At 55.6% G+C, this 23,029-nt stretch overlaps 1 protein-coding gene across 8 annotated transcripts in view; it reads right to left on the bottom strand.

The window, feature by feature from the left end:
- LINGO1 (leucine rich repeat and Ig domain containing 1) overlaps nt 1-23,029 on the bottom strand; it is a 202,745-nt gene that overhangs the window by 5,446 nt on the left and 174,270 nt on the right. The window contains exon 1 of one of the 8 annotated variants that reach the window (XM_067754284.1): nt 12,050-12,628. The exons of 6 other annotated variants lie outside the window; for them this stretch is intronic. In XM_067754284.1, the coding sequence (XP_067610385.1) occupies nt 12,050-12,055 (6 nt within the window). In that variant the 5' untranslated portion in view covers nt 12,056-12,628. Of the gene's footprint in view, nt 1-6,766; nt 6,786-12,049; nt 12,629-23,029 lie in introns of those variants that run through there. One more of the 8 variants, XM_067754347.1, reaches the window with a different exon arrangement.

Raw genomic sequence — 23,029 nt, 5'->3', positions numbered from 1 at the left:
TACCTTAGATTTATTAGTAATGACATTATGTAACTGATGTATAGCACATCTCATTCTAAAAATGATTTGAGCCAATGACCAGAAAAATTATGTTACAAGATGATAAGAAGATAAAGCTAAAGAAGGCAAGCCAGTCAAGAAAGAAGGTCACAAAATCCTATATAATGATTAAAGATGAGAGCTTCCTAGTGACCTGAGCAAAGAGGGAAATGTGCTCCAAAGCCTCAGCATTTGGCGCCTCTCCTGTGTCGTATGTTTAATCCTGGGTCAAACTCCCAGGGGTACATTTCTCTCACCTGCTAGAGAGTGAGGTGCCTAAGGGCAGATGATGTGTCTGCAGCCTCAGACCAAGGTGTGGCACTGAAAAGACTCAACTGAATGTTCTTTGACAGGAAGTGTGTGTGCGTGAGAGAGTTGTTGCAGGGGCTGAAGTCACTCTGATGAAGCTGACCCTGGAGCAGGCCCACTGAGCAAAGAGAGACCTGGTGGATTCAAATATGTTGATAGAAAAGCTAGTCGGCATTGCCCTGTGTGGCAGGCCCGGCAGTTAGACCCCCAGAGCAATGGGCCATACTCCACGGGACCAGGATAGCTCCAGAAGGGGACATCCTCCGAATTGCCTTTTACATGTGACTGTCCTGAAAGATGGGGAAACTGAGGCCTAGAGGGGCTAACATGGCTTCCCAAGCTGGTTCAGCACACTGGGCCTGGTCTCCAGGCCGAACACCCCCACAGGGGCCCTGTCATCTAGGGATACTGGTAGGGTCGTGTCTGACGGGGTCACCAAAACTGCTGAGTGAGCAACGTGCTGCTCCCGCCCTCCTGGCACCATTAATCCTGCTGGTTATTCCTGCAGTGGCCAAGGAGAAGTGTTTTACGCATTTTAATCAGTGCTTTATTTTGGATCCTTGCCCCCTGAAGGGCTTCCCACAAGGGCAAGACTTTAAAAATCAGACCAATAAATACAAAGGAAATGAACATCGAAGGCTGGCTGGTGGGCAGGCAGAGGAGAGCCATGCCCGGGCCACAGCATACAGAGCCGACAGCAGCCTCCGTCCTCCCGACCCCAGAGCAGTGGGAGCAACCGAGCCATCAGACCTGCACTGCAGAGGGCCACCTGCCACCATCACACCCTCACTCACGTGGTGGGGCAGATACAGCCTGGCTCACTTGCTCCCCACACCAGCCACTCCACTGTGTGCCCCTCAGGGACGCCTGCCCTCTCTGCCCTTTCCCCCCGCTGTGCAGGGAGGGGCTGATTCCAGGGTCCCTGAGGGAACACACACAGAAACTGGATCTTCCCCAGCTGGAAAGTCAACATCCTCAAACCTGCACGAGGAATGAAGAGGAGTAAGGGCTCAGGCCCCAAACTGCAGCTTTACTGGGACTGGAAGGATCTGAGGTCGGCATCCCCAGTTGGGGCCTCACACTGGGGCTGTCCCTCAGGGCTCAGGGTTGAAGAGCATAGCTGGTGGAGACAGAAGGGGCATGGGATCATCCATGGGTGGACTTGGAGAACCCTAAGGGAGGACAGGGGTCATTCTATCTCCTAAGGCAGCATCTGGAGGCCCCTGGGGGCAGGGGCGTGCCTCTACCACGCAGCCAGCCTGGCCCATACGAGCTGGTCAGACGCCTACACTTAGGGAAGGGCTGGGACTAGCATCTTCAGACCACCTGCTACAGACCAGGTTTTAGGCTTTATACGCACTGTCTTAGAAACCCTCACCCAGCATTCAGAGATACTTCCTACCCATTTTACAGATGAGAAAAGCTGAGGCTTCCAAAAGGAAATTCCTTTGCCTTTAGGCCTAGGCTACAAAGCTAGGAAATAGCAGAGCTCCGTTCCTCCTGGTCAGGCTGCCTGCCCCAAGAGCTACCACAAGGGGAGCAGGACTTCTTTCAGACACACAGGCCAGTTCAGAGCCAAAGGAGGGGCAGGCATGTCATGGCAGCGCTAGGGTAAGGCCCCCAGGGCTAAGGGAAGGCACTAGTCCTTAGGTAGCTGCATGTAGGTAACTTGCCCCTAAATGACAAAAGCTTTTCCCCAACTGTCAGAAAATGGTATGTTGAACACACTGAATTTTTTCAGTGTTTTCCCACCATACCATTCTCCTTTGCCTGCTGCCACTGTCAATGCTAGAATCTCACCTAATTTGGGGTCGGCTGCAGCACAGGATGGAAGGTTGTTATTTTGGGTTTACAGTATCAATATTTCATGGTGTTCCCACTCAGTGCTCCTCAGGGACCGCAGGCATCCCCAGTACACACAGGCATGAGATCCCTGGCATGGAGGTGCCCACTGCCATCCCCAGGGCCTGTGGCCCCCTGGGTTCTCAGCCTGGCTGTGTGACCTGGGACTACTGCGACAGGCTGCTTCTTCACTGGTAAATGAGGCTGTTATGCACGATCTCATCTTGTCCTGACACTCTACATTCCTAAGACTGGGCCTGCAGCAGGAAGGAGGGAGGAGGGAGGGCAGACTTGGGATGGGGGACTGAGGGCTTCAGAGAGTCTGCCTTGGGCCCCGCCCAACTCTACTACCCTTTCCTACTGATTGTCAAAAGCCCTGGGCCTGTTAGCACATCCCGTTCCCACCGCCACCCCTTGAGGTGGGTCGATTACTCGGAAAGGTGAAGGGACTTACGCTGTGTCACCAAAGACTGGAGGCAAGGCAAGGTCTAGATTCTTCAGGACTTGCCCTGTCCCCAAGCTCCTGCCTGTCTGCAGTCCCTTCTCTGCCTTCAGCTCCAGGGCACAGAGCAGCTGGATCCACTCCATGAAATGATAAAGCACGTTCGTGATACGAGTACCTGTTCAGAGGCAGCTGTGGCCACGTGGCTGAAGGTAGGGTAATGGCAGGGTGGAGTGAGGCCTGTCTAGGAAGCCCCGATGGTCGCTCCATCCCGGGGCCTTTCTCCCACAGAGATGGTCGACCATCTGCCCCATGCCTGGAGATCTCCCGCTCAGCCTTCAGAATCCAGCTCAAGGGTCTTCTACCCCAAGCCACTCTTTGCAAGTCCCCAGGAAGAAGGGATCACCTCCTGGGGGTCCCTCTGGATCTTGGGTGGCCCTCTGCCAAGCACTGCTGGTGTGCTTACCTCTCTCCCTTCCTCCCTCTGTTAGAGCCTCTGCTGCCTCCCCTTCTGTGGCCCCCAGATTGAGAGCCCCCAGTACAGGGCTGGGGCTGCTATAGCTCAGCACCGCCAGGCCCAGCTTCAAGGGCCCCCGACACACAGCTGCTGGGACAGCTCCCCAGCACAGCTCTTGACTCCTAGTCTAAGCTCTTTACAGAGGCTTCAAGGAGGAGGAGGAGGTGTCATGTGGGCTCAGGTTGAACTACAGATACATTTCCACCGGCCAAAGTCAGGGGCGGGAGAGGCGGCATTTCAGCCAAAAGAACGGTGCAGGCAGAGGTGTGCAGAGTGGAGGTGACTCGTGTCCGGGAACATTTGAGAGCATCCAGGGGCTCCTAATTGCTTCTCTCCTACCCCAAATCCTGACCCGGGTCCCTGGACTCCTTTTAAAGATCCTCCATTCTGGCTTTCCCGGGCTAATCCCTGCTGAGGTGTGAATGGCTGATAATGGCTTAAGGTGTGAGCTGCTAATGGGGGCAACTTGGTCTTCCCTGGCCAGTCTAATCCAGCAGGGCTATGCTGAGAGCCTGGGGAAGGGCAGGGGCTGCCCCCTGGCACACGGGGAGGGGGTATGGGGGCAAAGGAAACCCTGGGAGGAGGGGTTAGCACCAGGTTGAGCTCTGGCAGGAGAAATCCAGACCGACTGTGGCCCGCAGGCAGGCAGCTGGGCCGCTTCCGTCTGTCTGTCTCCTCCTGGGCTGGTCTGCCTGTCTTTGCCTGCCCTCTCCCTCTCCCTTCTCCTCCTCCTTCATCCGCCCCCAACGGGGAGAGAAAAATCAACCTGAAAGAAAATTGAGGGCATGTCCTTTGTCGTGTATCATTCTTTATTTTCCTCTTGCTCTTGGTTCTAGCAAAGAGTTGCTGGGCCCCCGGGGTGTCTGTGTGTGACGTTTGTGAGCAGGCAGCCATGTGTGGCCTATGTGGATGTGTGTGCCTGCTGTCCCCCCTCCTGCCACTGCCGCTCCCTGCACCCACCCTCACCCACGGCCACTGCCATCAGCCCCATCTCTTAGGTGCACTTGGAAACTCAGTCCTCTCCCAAAGGTGCTCACCTGGCCTCTCAGCCATGGCCGGGCTGGAGGGTGCTGACTGGGCGCAGTGTGGCTGCCTGCCTGTTTGCTAGGGCCGCTGCCCCTGTGTGGCCCTGGGCAAGCACCCGTGCCCCCTGCACCTAAGGGAGGGTCGCCCCTGCCCACCCCACTGCCTACCCCACTGAGCGCAGCTGATCTCAGGAGCTGACAGCCTTCCACCCAGTTCACAGCCCCAGGCCACTTGTGGGATAAATTATGAAATTTAATGGCAAAGCATCTTAGTGTTTAAAGGCTTCTATGTACAGGCTTTGCTCTCTAGTGGCTGCTGGCTTGTTGCGGAGGAGCAAGGGTGGGGCAAGGCCTAGAGAAGGCTACTTCTGAGCGGGCAAAGGGCAGTGGGCTCTGGCCAGGGCACCCTGCCCTGCTGTGTGAACTTGGGTGAGTCCTGGACCACTCTGGACCATGCCTGCCTTTCCACACGGTTGTTCTGAGGTGAGAGGCCAGTGGGGAAGCTAGGAGCCGGCCTGGGGGAGGCAGGAGGGAGCCACTGGTTCTGGGAAGCTTCCTTGTTGTCTGCTGTGGGCCTGCCTGAGCGGACAGCACTCCTAGTTGGACTGGTGCGGTCCCAGAATTGAGGAGGGGTACACAAGCACCCATGTGGTGACCTGACGGGTCTCAAGGAAAGTGATGGTCCTGCACCCCCATACCTCCCTTCCCATCTCTCTCCAGGTCTGAGATGCCAACCCAGGCCCTTGGGGACAGCAAGATGCCCCCGAAGGACTCTGGTCCCATCCACCGCCCAGGCCAGGGGCCCCTTGGGAGGTGCCTAGCAGAATGCCTGCTTCATCTCCCCTCAGCCCCCCTCTTTCTGGGGCACCCAGGGCCCTCTCCCAGTTGCTCCAGCCCTCAGGCTCCTCTACCTTGGGAACAGCTTAGGTTGGCCCATTTCGGACTTTGGAGGCCTGAAAACCAGCCAATCCCCACCTGGGAGGGTCACAAGCCTTGGGCTTGGGAGAGGGGGGAGGTCACAGCCTCAGAAATCCAGGGTGGAGATGGAGGAGCTGAGGGGAGTGGTGGATCTAATGTGGGATTTGAAGGCCAGAGACCTGTGATGATGATGATGATGATGATTGGAAAAACCCTAACAGAGGACTTTTCTGGTGTGCCGGCATTATTCTAAGTACTTTACATATAAAAATTAATTTAACCTCACCACAATCTGTTGAGGTAGGTCCTGTTATTGTTCCCATTGTGCAGATGGAAAAGACAGAAGCACAAGGAGGTTCTGTAATTTGCTCAAGGTCACAAAGAGGTTCTGAAACTTGCTCAAGGTCACAAAGCTAGCAGGATATGAACGCAAACATGAACTTGTTTAATCTTCACAACAGTCCTATTAGGTTGGTACTATTATCCTCATTTTAAAGATTAGATAACTGGGGCCAAGAGAGGTGATGTAACTTGGCCCAAATCACACAGCCGTAAGTAGCAGAGCTGGAATTAGTCCTGAGGCAGTTAGACCACAGGTTGTCCTGACCACTCTTATATACTGCCTCTCTGATTCAAGTTCAAGGGCTGCTGAGCTGCATGATCGTGGGCAAGTGGCTTTATGCCTCGGGGCCCTAAACTCCTCATTTAGAAAAGGGAATGGCAGATTTTATACTGCTCTCATAGGGCTGGGGGCAGAGAATTCAAGGAGAAGGAAGGGAAGAGACATTTATATGGAGCACATAAACTAAATGCTTTGCAGAATGACCCCACCAACCCTCACCACATACCCTGGGAGGGAAGTACCATTAGCCCCATTTTACTGATGAGGAAACTGAGGCTCCAAGCCATTACTTCACCTGCCAAAGGTCACTGAGCCTGTCTAACTCCAGAGGCATGATAACCCTAGAGACCATCACTCAGATGAGGAAACAGAGGCCCAAGAGCACCAGCAACTTGTCCGAGGCCCCACAGCATCTCAGGGTTAGGGCCTAGGAAGAAGCCCGGCCTCCTGATGGCAGCAACCTTCTCTCCCCAACATCATGCAAGGATAACATAGCCTCTCCGTTCATGCTGCAGCCACGTCAGGGACAGGTGAAGGTTTGCATGATTTCTGCCTCAGAAAAGGGAGAAGACTTAAAAACAACCCCCTGTACATCACAAACCAAGGTCCAGCGAGTTATTTATACCACGGACAGGCAAACTATAAATAAAAACACTTGCCCTTCTCTTGGCACTGACTGTTCAAAGCCCTCTCTGCTCAGCTGAATCTTGGCCAATCTCTTGCCAAAGCCCATTTTTTCCAACCTGCTATGTATACTATGCTCAGTATCAAGAGGTGATGAACCCCTCTGGTCAGACACATACAGGTGGTGTGTTCTGCTCAGGCACAACTGATGCCATCACCTGACTGTGCATTCACGAGAAGCCCAAACTTGGGACGGTCCTGGCATCTCTGCAAATCTCTAAGGTGCGTCCCAAGGCAGAGGGTATAAAGGGTCCAAGTGCACGCCCACAGGGTAGAACCAAAGAGCCATGTGCGGAGTCATAGAGGCCTATTCAGTTCAGTATGAGGAATCAAATAGAAGATCAGACGGCTCAGGATAGAAGATGTACCTTGGTAGATAATGAGTGAGCAGGCTGTCATGAGAGGTATGCAAGCAGAGACCGTGGATCAGGGACACTGCAGGAAGACTCCTCTGCTGGGTCCACACCTCAGCAGCCCCTCTTAGCTCTGAGATACTCCCATCTTGCACCCCAGTAAAGGGAGTTGACATGGCCAGCCCCCCAACTGCATCTGCAACCCTGTGCTGGGCCAGACAGAGGAAGCATGCTGGCCGGGCCCCCACCCGCTCCTGGAGCCACGAGCCGGTTCTCTGCAGAGGGAAGCAGAGGAGGTGGCAGAGAGAGATTAATTCCCTGAAATGGGAAAAAATAGAAAAACACACACACACCACACACCCTAATAACACGTAATAAGAGGTTGGATACAAGGAACAATGCCCTGGTAATGTCACCCTGGCGGCAATCAATTTGGGTGTCACATGAAATAGGCATAATTATTCCGCCAGCCCCGTCGCTCATCTCTAACCAGCTCCAGGGGCCCAGGCCCGGGCGGGGAAAGCGCTGTAGAATCAATTGCTGGTGCTCCAGGCTGGCAGAGGGAGCCGCTCCAGATTAGCTTGCCAGCACCAGGTTTCTCAGCCCCTGAGGGTAGGCAGGGGCTTGAGGGCCTTGCAAATGCCCAGGAGGCGCCTTGCTCAGCCATCCCTCACTTGCTCAGTGGGCAAGGGAAATCAGGGAGGACTCCCCAAGGAGGTGGGAAAGAAGGAGGAGCGAACATACGTATGTTCATCATTGTTCATTCCTCAGGTCACCACACTCTTGGCACTCACTAAGGCCAAGCCCCACACCAGGTGCCAGGGGTTTATCGGGGGCTGTGCATTATTAAAATAATGAAGCAAAGTCTCCTTCTACCTCCCAAGCTAGGGCCACCCCTGCCCATCCTGTGGGTGAACACAGAGCCACTAGGATTCCTTTGGCTCTAAGTGTGCAGGGACTTAAGCTCTCCTTGCCCCTCCTTCATTCCCACTTCATTGGGGAGAACTCCCTGACTGCTCTTGCCTGTCCCTGACCCGCTTGCCCAGGGTTTATACAGACAGCACCTCAACACCTGGGGAAACTGAGGTGCAAAGGGAATGATTGCTTAGTGAGCACCCATTACACACTGGCTGCTGCTGCCTATCTCAACCCCCTTTCCATACACCAGAAACTGTGAATTTCAGATATGCAAATCAAGGCCATAATATAAGATCATTTTACACTCATTCAATCATTAAAAGTCAAGATGTCTGAGCATACCGAGTGTAGGTGCGGGTGGGGAATAATGGGGATACTCATCTCCTGCTGGGGGAAGCATAAACGGTCCAACTAATTTGGAAAACACTGTGGCACATTTCCTAGTAAAGCTGAATATGAATATGACCTACGGCAATTCCGCTCCTAGCTGTGTGCCCCAGAGACGCTCTGCCTGTTGTCTTAGGGGAAGGGACAAGAAAGTTCACCGCAGCACTGTTTGTAAGAGTAAAAAGGGAAACAACTCACATGCCCATTAATAGAAGAATAAATACACTGTTTATGTTCAAACAACAGAACATTATGCATCAGTGAAAATGAATGAACTACATTTATCATTATTTGTAACAATATAGATGAAACTTAGGCATACGGTATTGAAGAAAAAAGGCAAATTCCAGAGGACTGCACGGTTTCATGTTCCTTTTACAAAGTTCAAAACTAACTAAAACTGAACAATTTCTCTATATTAAAATGTGATTTTTAAAAGGCAAGGGAATACTAAATAGATAATTTAGGGTAGTGGCTGCCAAAGGATGGGGTGAGAAGAAACACATGGGAAGATGCATATCATTATTAAAGTGCTAGTGTTCAGCTTAGGGAGTAGGGTCATGGTGTTCATTATATTAGTAGTCGTAGTAGTAGTAATACTAACTACATTAATTAATTAACAGACCATGCCTGGATTGGTGAGCAAGAGTCGCAGACCAGAGCTCGGGAAGAAGGCATTCTAGACTGAGCCCCATGCTTGTAAGCTGGGGTCTTTGGGCAAGTTGTTCTACCTCTCTGGCTCTCAGTTTTCTCAGCTATAAAATCAAATCTCTGTACCACCTACAAGGCTAAGATTGAGAGCACATCACTGATACAAACTATGAGTAGCCAGCAGTTCTGCAGAGTTTACTGTGTACCAGGCACTGTTCTAACTGCCTTGCATACATGAACACACTTAGTCTTCATAATGGCCCTCTGTTATCCTCACTTTACGGATAAGGAGACTGAGGGTCCAAAAGATTAAGTTACTTGCCCACAGTCACAGAGCTAGGCAGTGTGGAGCTGAGATTTGAACCCAGGCATCTGGCTCCAGGTACCACACTCAACAACCTCACTATAAAATGACACTAAAGGAACTGAACACAGGAGGAGGGAACTGTTGTTAGAACAGCTCTACTGGGTCCACAGAGCCCAAGGATATTCATTCATTCATTCATTCAACACATAAATGAAGGTCAGCATCCCTCAAATGCATTTGGAAATGAACTTGCCTTCCCACTGTCTTTCTACAAAATAACCGTCGCTGATTCTGGAATCCTGCTTTCTGTGTCTCTGCCAAATCTTTTACTGCCTCAAGAGATACCCAGTCTCTCTCTCTTCCTGGAGGACCCCTGACTGCCGCAGCCCCCAGGAGCAAATCCCATCCTTCTCTGAGTACCAGTGTGTGCTACTGAATACCCTGCCTTTGCTCTCCCCAACCCCTGCCTGGGGCATCCTTGACACCACCTACCTCTGTCCATCCATTGCAGGCTGAAGACACTGTGTTCCTTCCAGGTAGTTTTTGCTACCAGAATCAGATGCTCCCTGGTGCCTCCCAGCATCTTTCCTATCCCCAAGGCCAGGCAAGGGAGCCCAGGGGATGGGTCCAGGATTGCCCCGGGTGTTCAAGGCAATCCATGGGGGCCATGGGAGGGCCTAGCCCAGAGCAGAGCAGGCAGCTCAGCCAGCATGTGTAGAATAAATGCATGAATGAATTGGCTGGTACAATATTAGGTGCAAACCAGGCACCGTAGCTGCATGGAGGAGGAGGGTGAGTGACGTGGAGCAGTCAGGGAGGCTTCCTAGAGGAGTGGCCAGGAGAAGAGAAGACCTTCTGGGTAGGTCTTCTCACAGCTAGACCAAGAGACCCCCAGCCAGCAAAACCAAGGCTCTCACTCTGAAACCACCACCACCTACAGCCTCCCCTCCCTGGCCCTTCCCTAGTCCCACAGGACCCACTTCCTCATCCCTCCACCTGACACACTGCCTCATGCCTCCATGGAACCCTGTGCAAACCACTGCACTGCTTCATCTCTCAGCAGGAATGCATTTCTCCCACCCTCCGGACCCAATCATGATCCTCTCACCATTTGCTGTGGTGGCACGTGGAGAGCAGTACCAGATGAGCCATCGCTGGTACCAGGGATCCTGTCTGGCTTTATGCTGACCAACCCTCACAAGACTTTTTTTTCTTTTCTTTTTGATATCCCCTCGGAATTCTGGGTTTTAGAAAATAATATCTAGTATAGGAAAAATGGGTGCTCCAGGGCAGGGGATAGGGGAACTGATCCCTAGGAAGAAGACTACTGCAAGGGGTAGAGTGGTCTCTACAATGCCCTCAGCCCACAAGCCATGATACCTTAGCCTTGAGCACCCACCCATCCCCCCAAACCTGGCCCCTTGGATTCGGTACCCACTCTAACTCCAGGCACTGGGGAGCACTGCAGCCTTGACCAAGCCCTACCGAAGGCCCATCTCACACATAAACTGGCAGGGAGTGGGAAAAGGGGCAGAGACAAGAATACCACAGGGGGCCCGCCCTCGCCTTTGCTAAGCCTCCCTCCAGGAGGGGCAGCTGGGTGCTGTCGGGAGCCCCTATCTGGGTTCCGAGGACTTCTTGGCCTCTCCCTTCTGTCACCTAATCCCCTGTCTCCTGCCTCAGGCCATGGGGAGAAAGCAGGAAGGGCAGGCAAGCTGTCCCAGCAGACCAGGCGCTGGCATCTTCCCAGAGGTGTAAGGACTCTGAGCCCCTCCTGGCCCACACAAGGACAAAGGGTCTGGGAGCAGCTGACCCTCCCTTCCCTCACAGCACTCCTTGCTGGATGTGCGGAAGCCCCAGGCTCTCTGCCGCCTCAATGCCCCGGCTCATTGCTCCCTGGGCATGGGAGGCACTGGTGCTGGAGCCATTGGCATAACGACCAGCAGGGCTGAGCCAGAGCCGGAGCCGCGGGCCAGGTTGGACTGCGCACCCTCCAGCTGCCCAAGCCGAGCAGAGGAGGACGGAGGGAGGGCTGGGCTGGCAGGAAAGAGGCTTGCCCAGATGGTGCTGCCCCCACCTCAGGGCTTCCTGCACTCCCACCCCACCAGGGCAGAGCTGTTGCCATCCTCTCAGATGCCCCAACTCCCCCAGCCCGACCCCAGGACCTCTGAGAACAAAGAGGAGATGCCGATGCCGGCACAACCAGGGCTGGATGGAGCTGGGCTGGGACCCAGGGCAAGAGACAGGAGGGGACTGTCCACTGGGCCTGGCCCCACCCCTCCTCAAAGTGGGATCCACCTGGAGGTGCCTGGGGGAGCAGGAAGCCCACAGCCCACCTTGCAGAGGTGGGGGGCCGAGAAGGAGACCTCTTCTTCTCAGCCGGTTCCTACCTCCCACCAGCTCTGCTTCGGAATGAAAAGTGGGGCAGGGGGAAGTGAGAAGCCTGGGCTGAAGACGAAGGGGAGGGCCCCCAATGGTTCCTGGGTCCTCCTCCACCCCAACTCCCTCTCCTCCACTCTCCTAGCCCCTATTTCCCCTTTTCTCCCCCTCACTGGGCAGGAGCTGGAAAGGGGCTGCCCCTTGTTAGGCGAGTCAGGAGGCGCCCAGCCCCGTGCCTGCATCCACCGGCTTGGGGGTGCCTGGTGCAGGCTAGGGCTGCCTGGGGGTGTCTGGGGTCTATAGAGAGAGGCAACCACCCAGTGCTGAGCAGGGGGCTTACCCTTCAGGGTGACCAGTGCTCAGAATGGGAGGTGGGACAGAGGACGAGCAGGACTGTGACCCCTCCCCAGCTCAGGGGGTCCCAGCTAGACAACCTGGAATTTGTTGGGTGGGAGGGGCGGGAAAGAAGAAACCTTCATTTCTGAGGCTTCGCTGGGCGGGGGGGGCGATCAGATCTGTGACCCCCAAAGCGGGTTTGGGTGACGCTGGGGTGCCCCACAGCCCCAAGATGGGCACAGCCCGGGCCGACGGCGGCCCCCAGGGGCGCTCGCCGTGGGGCTGCCCACTCGGGGCTGGGCCGCGGCCGCCGGGCTCACCTGCATTTCGGGCGCGCTGTCCGTCCGCTCCGCTCGGTCACCAATCGCATGTCTCCCCCGCCAGGGCCCCAGCCCCTGCCCAGCCCCCTCCTTCGTCTCCTCCTCCTTGTCCGACACCTCCGCCCGGCAGTCCACTCGCCCTCGCGGGGCTAGCCGTCCGTCTGTATGCCCCACGCGGGCAGGAGCCAAGCCGGAGCCGGGGCCGGGGCAAGGGCCGGGGAGTGGGGAGGCGGGAGGCCGGGGCCCCGGCGGGCGGAGGGGCGGGTGCGCTCAGGACTGGCGACGCGGGCTCTACGAGCCTCGTTCTGTGCCCCGGGCCAGCCTGGAGCCGCCGCCGCCGCCGCCGCCTCTGCCACTGGGGCCGGGGTCGAGGCCGGGCGCGCTCCGCAGCGGGGCCGGGGCCAGGGCTGAGGCCGGCGGGCAGCGGCCGCGCATGCTGCTCGGAGCCCCGCGTCGGGAGAGGAGCCGGAGCGGCGCGGGTGGGGACTCCGCGCGCTCCGGGGCCGGGGCCGGGACCGGGACCCGCCGCCGCCGCCTGTGCTGTCGCCGGCCGGCCGCCCGCTCCGTCTCCCGCGCCGACTCCCGCCCGGGCTCCGCGCTCTGCCGCGGCGCGGGGAGGGAGCGCGAGGAGCGAGCCAGGGAGGGAGGAGGGAGGGAGCGAGAGAGCGAGCGAGCTAGCGGCGGGAGCCGGGCGGGGGAGGAGAAGGCGCGGCCGCAAAACCGAGGGTGGGGGGGGGGAAGTAAGGTGGAGGACTCGGCTCCTTTCAGCGAAGGGGGCGGAGAGGGAGGAGCGCCCCAACCACCGCCCTGCACTGATGGGGCAGCGAAACTGACAAAGGGGAGCGGGCTAGGGGCGTGCCAGCCTTGCGCGGGGGCCGGAGCCTCTGAGCTCCAGCCCAGCACACGACCGCGCTCCTCCGAGTCCCAGGCCAGCGCGGCCGCGGGGAGTCCGGTCTGCGGTCCTCCCTGGGGCTGTGTGCCCACCCTCGCGTGTGGCCACTTGCGTGCACATGTGAGCGCGTGTGTTCACACGTGTTAACTGGGGTCATTGCACACTGCCATGTGGACCGACACACGCACGTGAACCGGCAAGGCTCCCCACCGACCAGGGTTGTTTGGAGGACGGCGTGGGAAGGGTGAGGCCTGGAGCCGCGGTCAAGCGCCTTGTCCCCTCTTCTCGGAATTGTCTGCGAATCCCTGGAGGGCCCACATCCTGGCGGCCTTGGAGCTTGGCAGGTAGAGAGGGAAGCTCCGGGGCACGCCGAAGAAGGCGCGCCAGCCCCGCGGCTCTACCCCAAGCGTGGTCTCGCGCCCTCTTTTGCAGCCTGGGTCCCCGCCCAGCCTGGCTTCCTGTCCAGCAGAGGGCAGCAGGCCGTTCTGGCCAGCTCTGGCCGCGGGCACTGCACCCAGAGACCAGCAGAGGGCAACGCAGAGCCTCCGGACTCGGCTCCCCAAGGGTCCAGGGGATCCTGAGTTGAGGCACATACTCAGATAGGCCCAAGGAATGGGACCTCTCCTCAGATCCACATCCTCCTTGACCTGCAGATACAGAGATTCGGCTGGTGGAGGTCTCTTGGCAAAGCCTGCAGAGTGGGCTACGACCCTTGGGACCTCACCTCCTTCCACTGTACACCCCCTTCCATCTCCTTGAAGCCAGATGCCCTTTAACACTAAGCTAGTTTGATTAGAATAACCATCAATGCTGACACCACCCAGCATGCCCGCCCCTTCACTGTTGGGAGTGCATCACATGAGCACATTAGGGGTAGGGGTCCCGGCAGGCAGAAAAGGAAACTGAGGCTGGGGGGCACAGACGTGGGGGAGGAGACTGGCCCAAAGCCCTTCAGTCTCTGGGGAAGAAATGGGGAATCCTGCTCCCAGTGCCCTGACCCCCATGGAGCCTGTCTGACATTCACTGCAGTTACCTGGCTAGCATGGTGGGGCCGCCAGTTCCCCCCTCACCCCCGCCCCAGCACCATCTTACTTCTCCACTGTTCAGCCTCACACACAGCCCAAAGAGTCGCACAGACCTTCTGTTCTAGCTCGACAGAGTTTGCGTACTTCTCAGTCTCACAGCCACACCACAGCTCTGAACAGTCATGCCTGGAGAACCATCTCCTGTCTCCTATGTCCATCCTCATCCTAGGCCTAGCTGGAGCCCCCTCCTAGTAAGTGAGGATGCTGTGCTGTGCACTCTACATTCATCCTCCAGCGACCCTGGGAGAAGGCACTGTCGCTCCCCCTGTGACAGAGAGAAGGAACCCCAGGCTCAGAGAGGTTCTGTGATTTCCCTGTGGTTAAACAGCTAGTAAAGCCTGGAAAGGGAATTTGAATCGCCTTCCAGGGCCAATTCCAGCAGGGGGCAGGCTTGGCAGAGGGACTTATAAAAGCTGGGAAGGGAAGAGAGAAGGCGACACAGGAGTCCCCTTCGCTTCAATAGCCCAGCGCAGGCGGTTCCCCGGCCCCTCAACCCTGTGCCGCCTGGACCCCCATCCCAGGCTGCCCAGCTCCCCCACCCCGGCTGTTTGTGAGTTACCCGTGAGCTCCCTCCCTCCCGCGCCGCCTCCTCCCACCAGCCAGACAGGAATAGACGCTCTCTCGCTCCTGCGTAAAGGCTCCGCCAGGCACCCGGCGGGCGAGCAGACCCGCTGCGGGGCGGCGGCGGGGGCGGGGGCTATTCCTGGTGCGGCGGCTGACGCAGACACTGCACGGCCACGGCGTATCTCCGCCCCCGACTCACCTGCTCCCTGCCTCAGTGATCTCGACGGAGAAATGGGGGAGAGCCCACTGCTCCCACCCCCAACCCCCAGATGCTGGCTGAGGAAGTTGGCGTCCTGAGGTGAGGTCTTCTGGGGCCCACAATTGTCCCTCTGCACCTTGGAGGCAGCAGGGATGACCAAAGAGCTGTGTGTCTGGGAGGAATTGCCCCAGAGTCTTAGTTCTCCATGTGAACAGTATCCAAGCCATTTCCCCTTCCGTTTCTCTAAACGAAATGACCCCTCCCAGCATTCCCTGTCTTATTTCACCAATGGGAACAATGGGGAAGGGAAGGCTTCGGGGAGGGAAGAATTTGGAGAAAAGGTCTTTTTGAGGGTCCAGCCTGGGCCTGGTGAGAGTGCAGGTCCCTGGCCTTGTCACCAGAGACCCCATGAAAGGGGGAGGGTGTCACTGGGGACAGGTATCTTTCCACTCCTGTCTGGCGGGGCGGTCCCCAACACAGCCCTCTCAGGGATCCCAGGGCCATGAAGAGTATGGAACATCAGAATGGCCCAGTCCAAGATTTCACTGGTACAACCTGGAGATCATAACCCTGGAGCTTCAGCTGAAGAATGTTCACCCACACCTCCAGGCCTTTATCCTTACTGGTCCACCTGCTCGGCCTGTCCTCTCCCTGGTTCCCACCTGTGCTTCAAGACCAAACTAAGACCATTTGCATCTATTCCTGTCTCTCCTCCTCAGGCTGAAATGCCCTTAGAGGCAAGGGCCCAGTCTCCTCCCTCTCTGTCCTCAGACTAGGAGCTCCCAAGAGCAGGCCTGAGACAGCATGTTCCTGGCTTCAGGGTGAAAACTCAGCAAGTCCCAGTGAAGCGGGAATTAGTGGCTGCAAGGAGTCAGTCTGCTACAGCCTGAGTGCTCACAACAAAGCAGAGAAGCTGGGAATGGGTTTGTCAGGGGACTGTGGAGGAGGGGCAGGACCCTCCAACATTTATTTGGCTCCTACTGTAAGCCAGGGTCTAAGCTATACTTTGCATACTTCATCCCAATTCAAGATTGAGATTGCTATCCCCATTGTACAGATGAAAAAACTGAGGCTCTTGGGAGGGCTGGTGACTTGCTCAAGTTTACTCTGTGAAAGAGGTAGAGCTGGGCTTAGAAGCTCTGTGTGTGTCTGGTATCAGAGCACAAGCCCTGCTCTCCCCCACTGTGGGAGACTGAGGAGGCAGGGCCTAGTCCCCTGTGGCACAGGAAGGAATGGGTGGCACACACAGGCCTGCATGCGTGCCTGCTTTGTGCTGGTCCTGCCCGCTTGCATCCCAGCAGTTCTCAGGGTTTTACAGTGATGATTATTTCTGAAGGCACTTGAAATTAATGACAGCTCTAAAATGGCTGGGACAGTGGAGTCATTACTGAGACCTCTAATTAGCAAGAAAAACGGAGACCTGGAGCCAGGGAGGCAGGTGGGGGCTGGGCAAGTGGCCCTGGGCATGGAGCAGGGCTGGGGAAGCGGGTTGGAGCTGGCATCCAGCTGGAGGTCTCTGTGGGGCAGGTGGAACCCATGTCCCACTTTATGCCACACATTTGATTCTGAGCACTCATTCATTTGCTGTGTCATCTTGGGGGGAGTCACTGCCCCCCCCGGGTGAAAGTTTCCCCAGTTACACAGTAAGGAGTTGGCCTGGGGGGGTCTCTAAGTTCAGGGTTCTATGGGGAGAATAGGATGAAGCCGCAAGAGGGGGCTCTTTGAAAGACCCTGAGTCCCTAGAAGGCTGAAGCCCAGAAGCTGGAGGTCCTATAGCCTCCGGGAGCCACTGAAGAAGCCCTGCATAGCTCTCACAGCCCTCCATGTTGGGGATGCTGAGGCTGCTGGTATAATAAAGTCCTAAAGACTCAGGCTGGAGTGAAGTGGATCAGGAAGTGGCAGAAAATCCATAGGTCAGAGCCCCGTGCTGGTGCAGCTATGGAGGGGGCAAGGGATGGGGGGACACCTGAGGGGGCCGGCAGGAAAGTCCCCTCTAGGAGGTAGGCCTGGAGCTGTGGCCAGGCTTAAGGCCTTCCTGCTCCCTCTGAAGTCCTTCCCTAAGAGCCAGAAGGGACTCAGGGACTCCAGGGTCCCACCTAGGCATGTTACAGAGGGTCTGCCTGAGGTACCTAAAAGGGAAAGGACTTACTCAAGGTCATTTGTCCAGGTGCACCCTAGCTCTTGGTCTGCCACATCCTTCATGGGGCAGCTGGCACAGGGAGGGGCGCCGGGGGTCAGCTGAAGGAGTCCTATTTGCACCAGTGGCTGGCCCAGCTGGATGTGGAGATGTGCTGGTTGACATGGAGGGACACCCACTGTGGGTACAGGCTGAGGCCAAGACTCTAAGGGCAGGGGTGTGAAGAGCCCACCCTCACTTCCTTGGGGCATCCTCTTCCCTGGCAGCCCCCACTTCAGCCACGTCTTATTTATCATTAACAGCCTTAAGACCCTAGACCCACTTCCTTGAATCCTTTCACCCACTCCCCTTCCAACGCAGGGTGCTATGTGGCCCCCTCCCTCCAGAAGCCTGCTCGAAGCACCTCAGTCTCCTGCTCTTGAGCTGGCCTTTGCATCCTTGGGCACCTCTCTAAGCCTCAGTTTCCTCCTCTGTAAGATGGGAATATCAGTAGAACGCATTTCATGGGGCTGGTGTGAGGATCTCATGACAATGTACAGTCATCCCTCCAGGACCCCCCACAGACACCAAAATCCACAGATGCTCAAGTCCCTTAAAGTCGGCCCTCTGAATCTGTGGACGTGGAAACTGTGGATACGAAGGACCAAAATGTATATCTAGTACTTGATGCTGGGCCTGGCACACAGTAGGTGCTTGATAAACGTAGGTATTTTTATGGTTATTATACTTACTGTTATGGTTGCTCTCTGCCCTCTGACCCTGCAGCCCCTCCTCCGTAAAGACAGGGGTCTACCCTAAGCTGCCTTTCAGCATTCCCATCAGGAGAAGCCTGGACCAAGTTCTTCATTCTCTAAGAACCAGGAACACCCTGAAGGCAGGGACTGTTCTTGTGTCTCCTCCAGCTTCCTCAGAGAGCCCGAAGCCCAGATTCCAGACTCTGCTGTGTGCAAATTAAACTCAACTGAGATCCATTCATCAGGAAGGACCAATGGGCTCCTCTGGAGAAGGGAACCAGGGCATGGCGGGGTGGGGTGAGGTGAGCAGGGATACTCTTGAATCCCCAGCTCTCACCTCCCCTCATCTTGGGGGCCTCGATCACCCACGCCTCCACTGGAAATGTTCCAGCATCCGTGATGTTCACTTATCTAGAAGCAATGTAGGTAGCAGCCTCCACTACTTGGAATTGTACTGAGAACTGGGGGAGGCCAAAAGGCTCCTGGAGGACCCAAGGCAGAAGCCCGCAGAGAGATGAGGTCCCGGGGGTGGCCCCTACTCCGTGTGCTGAGCTTGGTGCCTGGTTGCTGCATCCACAATGGCTGAGAAGCAGGAAATTTGCCTGGGGCCAGTCAGTGAAGGGGCTCATCTGCCCTGCCCACCCTGAAGTCCCTCCAGGGGAATCACTGATGTTCCTGACCTTGAAGTTAGCTCTCCTTAAGAACACAGGGAAGCGTGCATGCCATTAAACACGCACACACGTGCGCGCGCGCGCGCGCACACACACACACACACACACACACACACACACAATATCCAAATGATTAAATTGAGAGCAAAAACAAAACAGCAAATGTAAAAAGTAGTTTGTATAAAGGGACACTTCCTGGCTCCTTGGGAATCTGGACTCCAGGCTTGGCAGAGCGACTTCTCCCAAGAGTTTGGGCTCGGCTGTCCCCACAGATCACGTCAGGGGGAACTTGAGCTAATGTGTGTAAACAGACAGCACTATTAACAAATCCATTTATTAAGCACTTGTCTTGAGTTCTGTTGTGCAGGAGACTTGTTTATTAACTCGGAACCTGTTATTAACTTGAGCCAAAGGCAGCAAGGCAGCTTGGAAGACGTCCAGCCCTAGAGCCAAGCAGTCTTGAGTTCCAGTCCTGGCTTTGTCTCTAACCACTGCATGACACTGGGCAAGCCACTTCACCTCTCTGAGCCTCAGCTGCCCTGTGATAGGCAGCCCCGAAGATGGCCACAAATGGTCCCTGCCTTCTGGTATTTACCCTCCTTGTGTAATCTCCTCCCCTTGATTGTGGTCTGGACTAATTGACCCAATTCTAGTGAACAGAATATGGCAGAAGTGATGGGATATCACTTCTGAGATTAGGTTACAAAAAGACTGTGGCTTCCATCTTGGGCACCCTCTCTCCATCACTTGCTTATTCACTATGACAGAGGCCAGCTGCCACGTTATTAACTGTCCTTTTGAGAAGCCTGAATGGAAAGGAACTGATGTCTCTAACCAACACTCCACGAGGGCCTGAGACCTGCCAATAGCCACACAAGCAAGCATGAAAGTAGACCCTCCCCAAGTCCAGCCGTGAGATGACTGATGCTCTGGTGGACGTCTTGATTGTATCCTCGTGAGACACCTTGAGCCAGAGGCACCCAACTAAGGCTCACCCAGATTCCTGACCTACAGAAACTGTGAGATAATAAATATTTGTTGTTTTAAGCCACTATGTTTTGGGATGATTTGTTATGCAGCAATAGATAACTAATACATGCTTCATCTGTAAAATGGGCATAAAAATTCCTTCCTCCCAGTATGGCTGGGGGCATTCAGAGAATGCAGGAAAAGTGCCTGCTGCCTGTCAGGGTGAGGAATGACACAGCAACTAGGTGGTTATCTGGTAAAGCTGAGGAGATGCACACTCTATGACCTAACAATATCCTCCTGGGTATACACCCTGGAGAAGCACGTCCACAGAAGACAAGCACAGGAATGTTCCCAGGGGTAGTGTTTATATTAGTGAAAAATTGGAAATGCCCTAAGTGCCCATCATGGGGAGAAGGCATAAACAGAATGTGGTATAACCATGCAGTGGAATACTACGCAGCGATGAAAATGGACAGGCTGGAGCCACACATGTCAGTGTGGGTTCTCTCACAAACACAAAGTTGAGGGAAAAAAACAAAGACGGTACCATTTATATAAGGTTTTAAAATAAGCCCCAAACTCTGTAAATTACGAATGGACATCTGCATATATAAGAAAAGCATACAAACATGCCTGAGATGATCAACTCTGATTCCAGGGGAGTGTTACCTCTGGGGACAGAGGAAGGGAGGGTGGTAGAGTTGGGCTTATCCTGAACCCCATACTCCAGAGTGTTTACCATGAGCATGCACAGTGGTTTTAAGTCACTCATTTAATACTTTCAACAACCCCATGGGGTCCATTCTATTATTCTCTCTTCTTACAGAGGGGTAAACTGAGGCACGGGATCTCCAGGGATATTTTCCTGGAGTGCAGTGGGAGGCCACGGCTTGGTTCCTCACTTTATTGCTAACTTGGGGGAGGCCACATTACCACCCTGGTCTCGGTCTATTCTTCTGTAGCATGGGAGAGACTTGCCCCCCTTCTCCCTTTCCCCTTCCCCCTTCCTAGGTGTGGATTGAGATGCTGGGAAAGTCTTGATTAATCAATCTGGAATATTTGCAGAGGCCCCCCCCATAAGCCAAGCCTGGGGCCAGCTACATAGTAGGGGAGACTAAAATCAAGGAGGTGTGGACAAGAGAAGGTGTGAATAAGATGGCTGATTCAACACAATGCAGTTCAGTTCAATTTTTTTTTTTGCGGTATGCGGGCCTCTCACTGTTGTGGCCTCTCCCGTTGCTGAGCACAGGCTCCAGACGCGCAGGCTCAGCGGCCATGGCTCACGGGCCCAGCTGCTCTGCGGCATGTGGGTTCTTCCCGGACCGGGGCACGAACCCGTGTCCCCTGCGTCGGCAGGCGGACTCTCAACCACTGCGCCACCAGGGAAGCCCTCAGTTCAGTTTTGCATTGACTCAGTTCACAAACAATAGTTAAGGTGAAGGACTATTGCTTGAGCACCTACAACATGCTGGGCCCTGTATTAGGTGCTTTTTCTAAATTATCTCATGTAAGCCTCAACCACAACCCAGTAAGTAGGAACTGTTATTATCCCCACATAACCAATGAGGAAACAAAATCAGGGAGGGTGAGCAACTTCCCCAGGTGGCACAGCAGAGCTGAGATTGTCAGGATTTGTCCTCCCTCCACCCTGACCTGCCCTCTGTTTGGTGCTAGGGGCAGAGATGGAGGGCCCAGGCCTTGTTGCCCTCTGGGGATCCCAGCTCAGACCAGGAAGGTCTGGAGGAGTCGGGAGGAGAGAAAGATGTGTGTGGCTGGAGCAATCAGGTCAGGTTTCCTGGAGGAGGGGGAGGGGGAGGTGCTTCAGTGAGCTCATTAATGGTGAAGTAGATGGAAGCATTCATCCATCCCTTCTCCCATTCATACCCTCAACAAACATTCACTACAGCTTTCTCTGTGCCCCAAAGAGCCCATGGTCTCATGCACAAGACTCAGCGCAGCGTGATCTAGGCTGAGGCAAGGGAAGGATGGGGGCTCGTGCACACACACAGCAGGCACTGGGCAGGCAGGATAGACAACCAGGAGCTGGTGATGGCTGAGCTGAAATCCAAAGGGTGAGTAGGAGTCAACCAGAAGACGGAAGGTGGGGGATGGTACTCCAAGCAAGGAAAACAGCAGGTGCAAAGGCCCTGGGACGGTGGGGAGAGACAGCAGACCCCAAGGAAGGCCAGCAATGACCAAGATGGTTCCAACTCAGCTGAGAAGCGGGTGTGGGGCTGAGGCTGCCACCATCTCTCTCCCGAGTAGGGAGAGTGTCTGCCTGCTGGGTTCTCTAACCAGCTGGGTTCCCACGCCAGCTCAGCCCTGTTGGGCAGGCAGGGCCCCTCTCCAGAAGGCTTAAGAGCAGGGGAGTTCGAACCATAACGGCGTATGTAATTATATGCAAAAATGAAGGAGCGCTCCGTACTAACTGATAGTGGGAGAGAGTAAATATCGGCAGAGGCACCCGGCTGCATCTCCCCGTCCAGTCTGGCTGGGACCCAGGGCAGCCGCCTGGCCACTAATATACCCATAAATTATTGAAGTTATAAAGAAGAAAGCAGGTATCGTGTGACACCCATAAACAGCTTGTTAGCTAAGACTAATGAAGGGGCAGCCCGCTGCTTGGCGTTGCGTGGGGTCCCCCCACACCCTCCCTGATTGCAGAGGGAGATGCATGTGGGTGGGTGTGGAGAGAGGCAGAGAGAATGGCTGCCCCCCTCCCTGCCCCCCTCCAACATCCTGACCCACTGTGGAGTCCGGTGGTGCTGGGAGAGAGAGGAGGTCCACAGACATAAAGAGCCCAAAACGGGCCATGAGTTCCCCATCACTGCAGCGTGCAAGCAGAGGCTGGACAAACCTGTCACAGAGGACAAGGAGCCAGAAAAACTCTGAGGCCTGCCCAGTCTGATGTGCTTAGGCCAACTGGGTGCTGGGAAAAACCGGATGCTGAGGCTAGACACACAGGGTGCACATCACAGGAAAGCCACCTGCCAGCTGTGTGACCTTGGGTAAGTCACCCACCCTCTGAGCCACTTTCCATCCATGCTACCTGGGTATAGCCATGCCTATCACGGAGGATTGTGGAGGGGGTCCTAGGAGCATATGTATGTGATACTCTGGGTGCACATAAGCCCTTGTGCATAGGACACTCCTCTACCTCCCACATCCACCCCCAATCTCACAGGGTGCTTCTAATTAGATCAGGCCTAATGAGGCTTCCCTCTGCCAGGCTCTGTTTACGCTTCATTTAAGCCTGAGTCTGGGACATTAGGAGGAAGGGGGGGGCAGCCGAGGAGGGGGAAGGTGTCCAGCTGCCAGGTCTTGGCCCACCCCAGGCTCCACCTCACACAGGGCACCCTCACCCCAGGGGAAGAGAGGAAGAAGATGGAGGGGGTGCTCTAGAGCTAGAGCTGCCAACAGAGAGGCCTCAGGGGGAGTGGGGAGGGGTAGGAGTGATGGTTGGGAACGCTAGCATTTTGCCTCCTTGATGATGAAGAGCTTGAACCTCGCTGTCTCTCAGGCTGGGGGTCTGTAGTCTCTAAGATGCTTTCTTCCAGGAGGTGCAGCCAGGCAGCCTGATTGGGGCACTTGGGTGCCCATGGTGTGCTCAGCGGCCGAGGGCCACGCAAGACAAGAGGAGGGGACTAGGGAAGGTGCCCTGGGGACTAGGGAAGGTGCCCTGGAGAGGCAGCCAGATCGCCCTCCATAACCGGCCTGAGGCCACAC

Source organism: Pseudorca crassidens, chromosome 1, assembly GCF_039906515.1.
Source record: "Pseudorca crassidens isolate mPseCra1 chromosome 1, mPseCra1.hap1, whole genome shotgun sequence".
In the NCBI taxonomy this organism is placed as follows: Eukaryota; Metazoa; Chordata; class Mammalia; order Artiodactyla; family Delphinidae; genus Pseudorca; species Pseudorca crassidens.
Note: the sequence above shows the minus strand (reverse complement) of the source record. Positions and strands in the feature narration are given on the sequence as shown.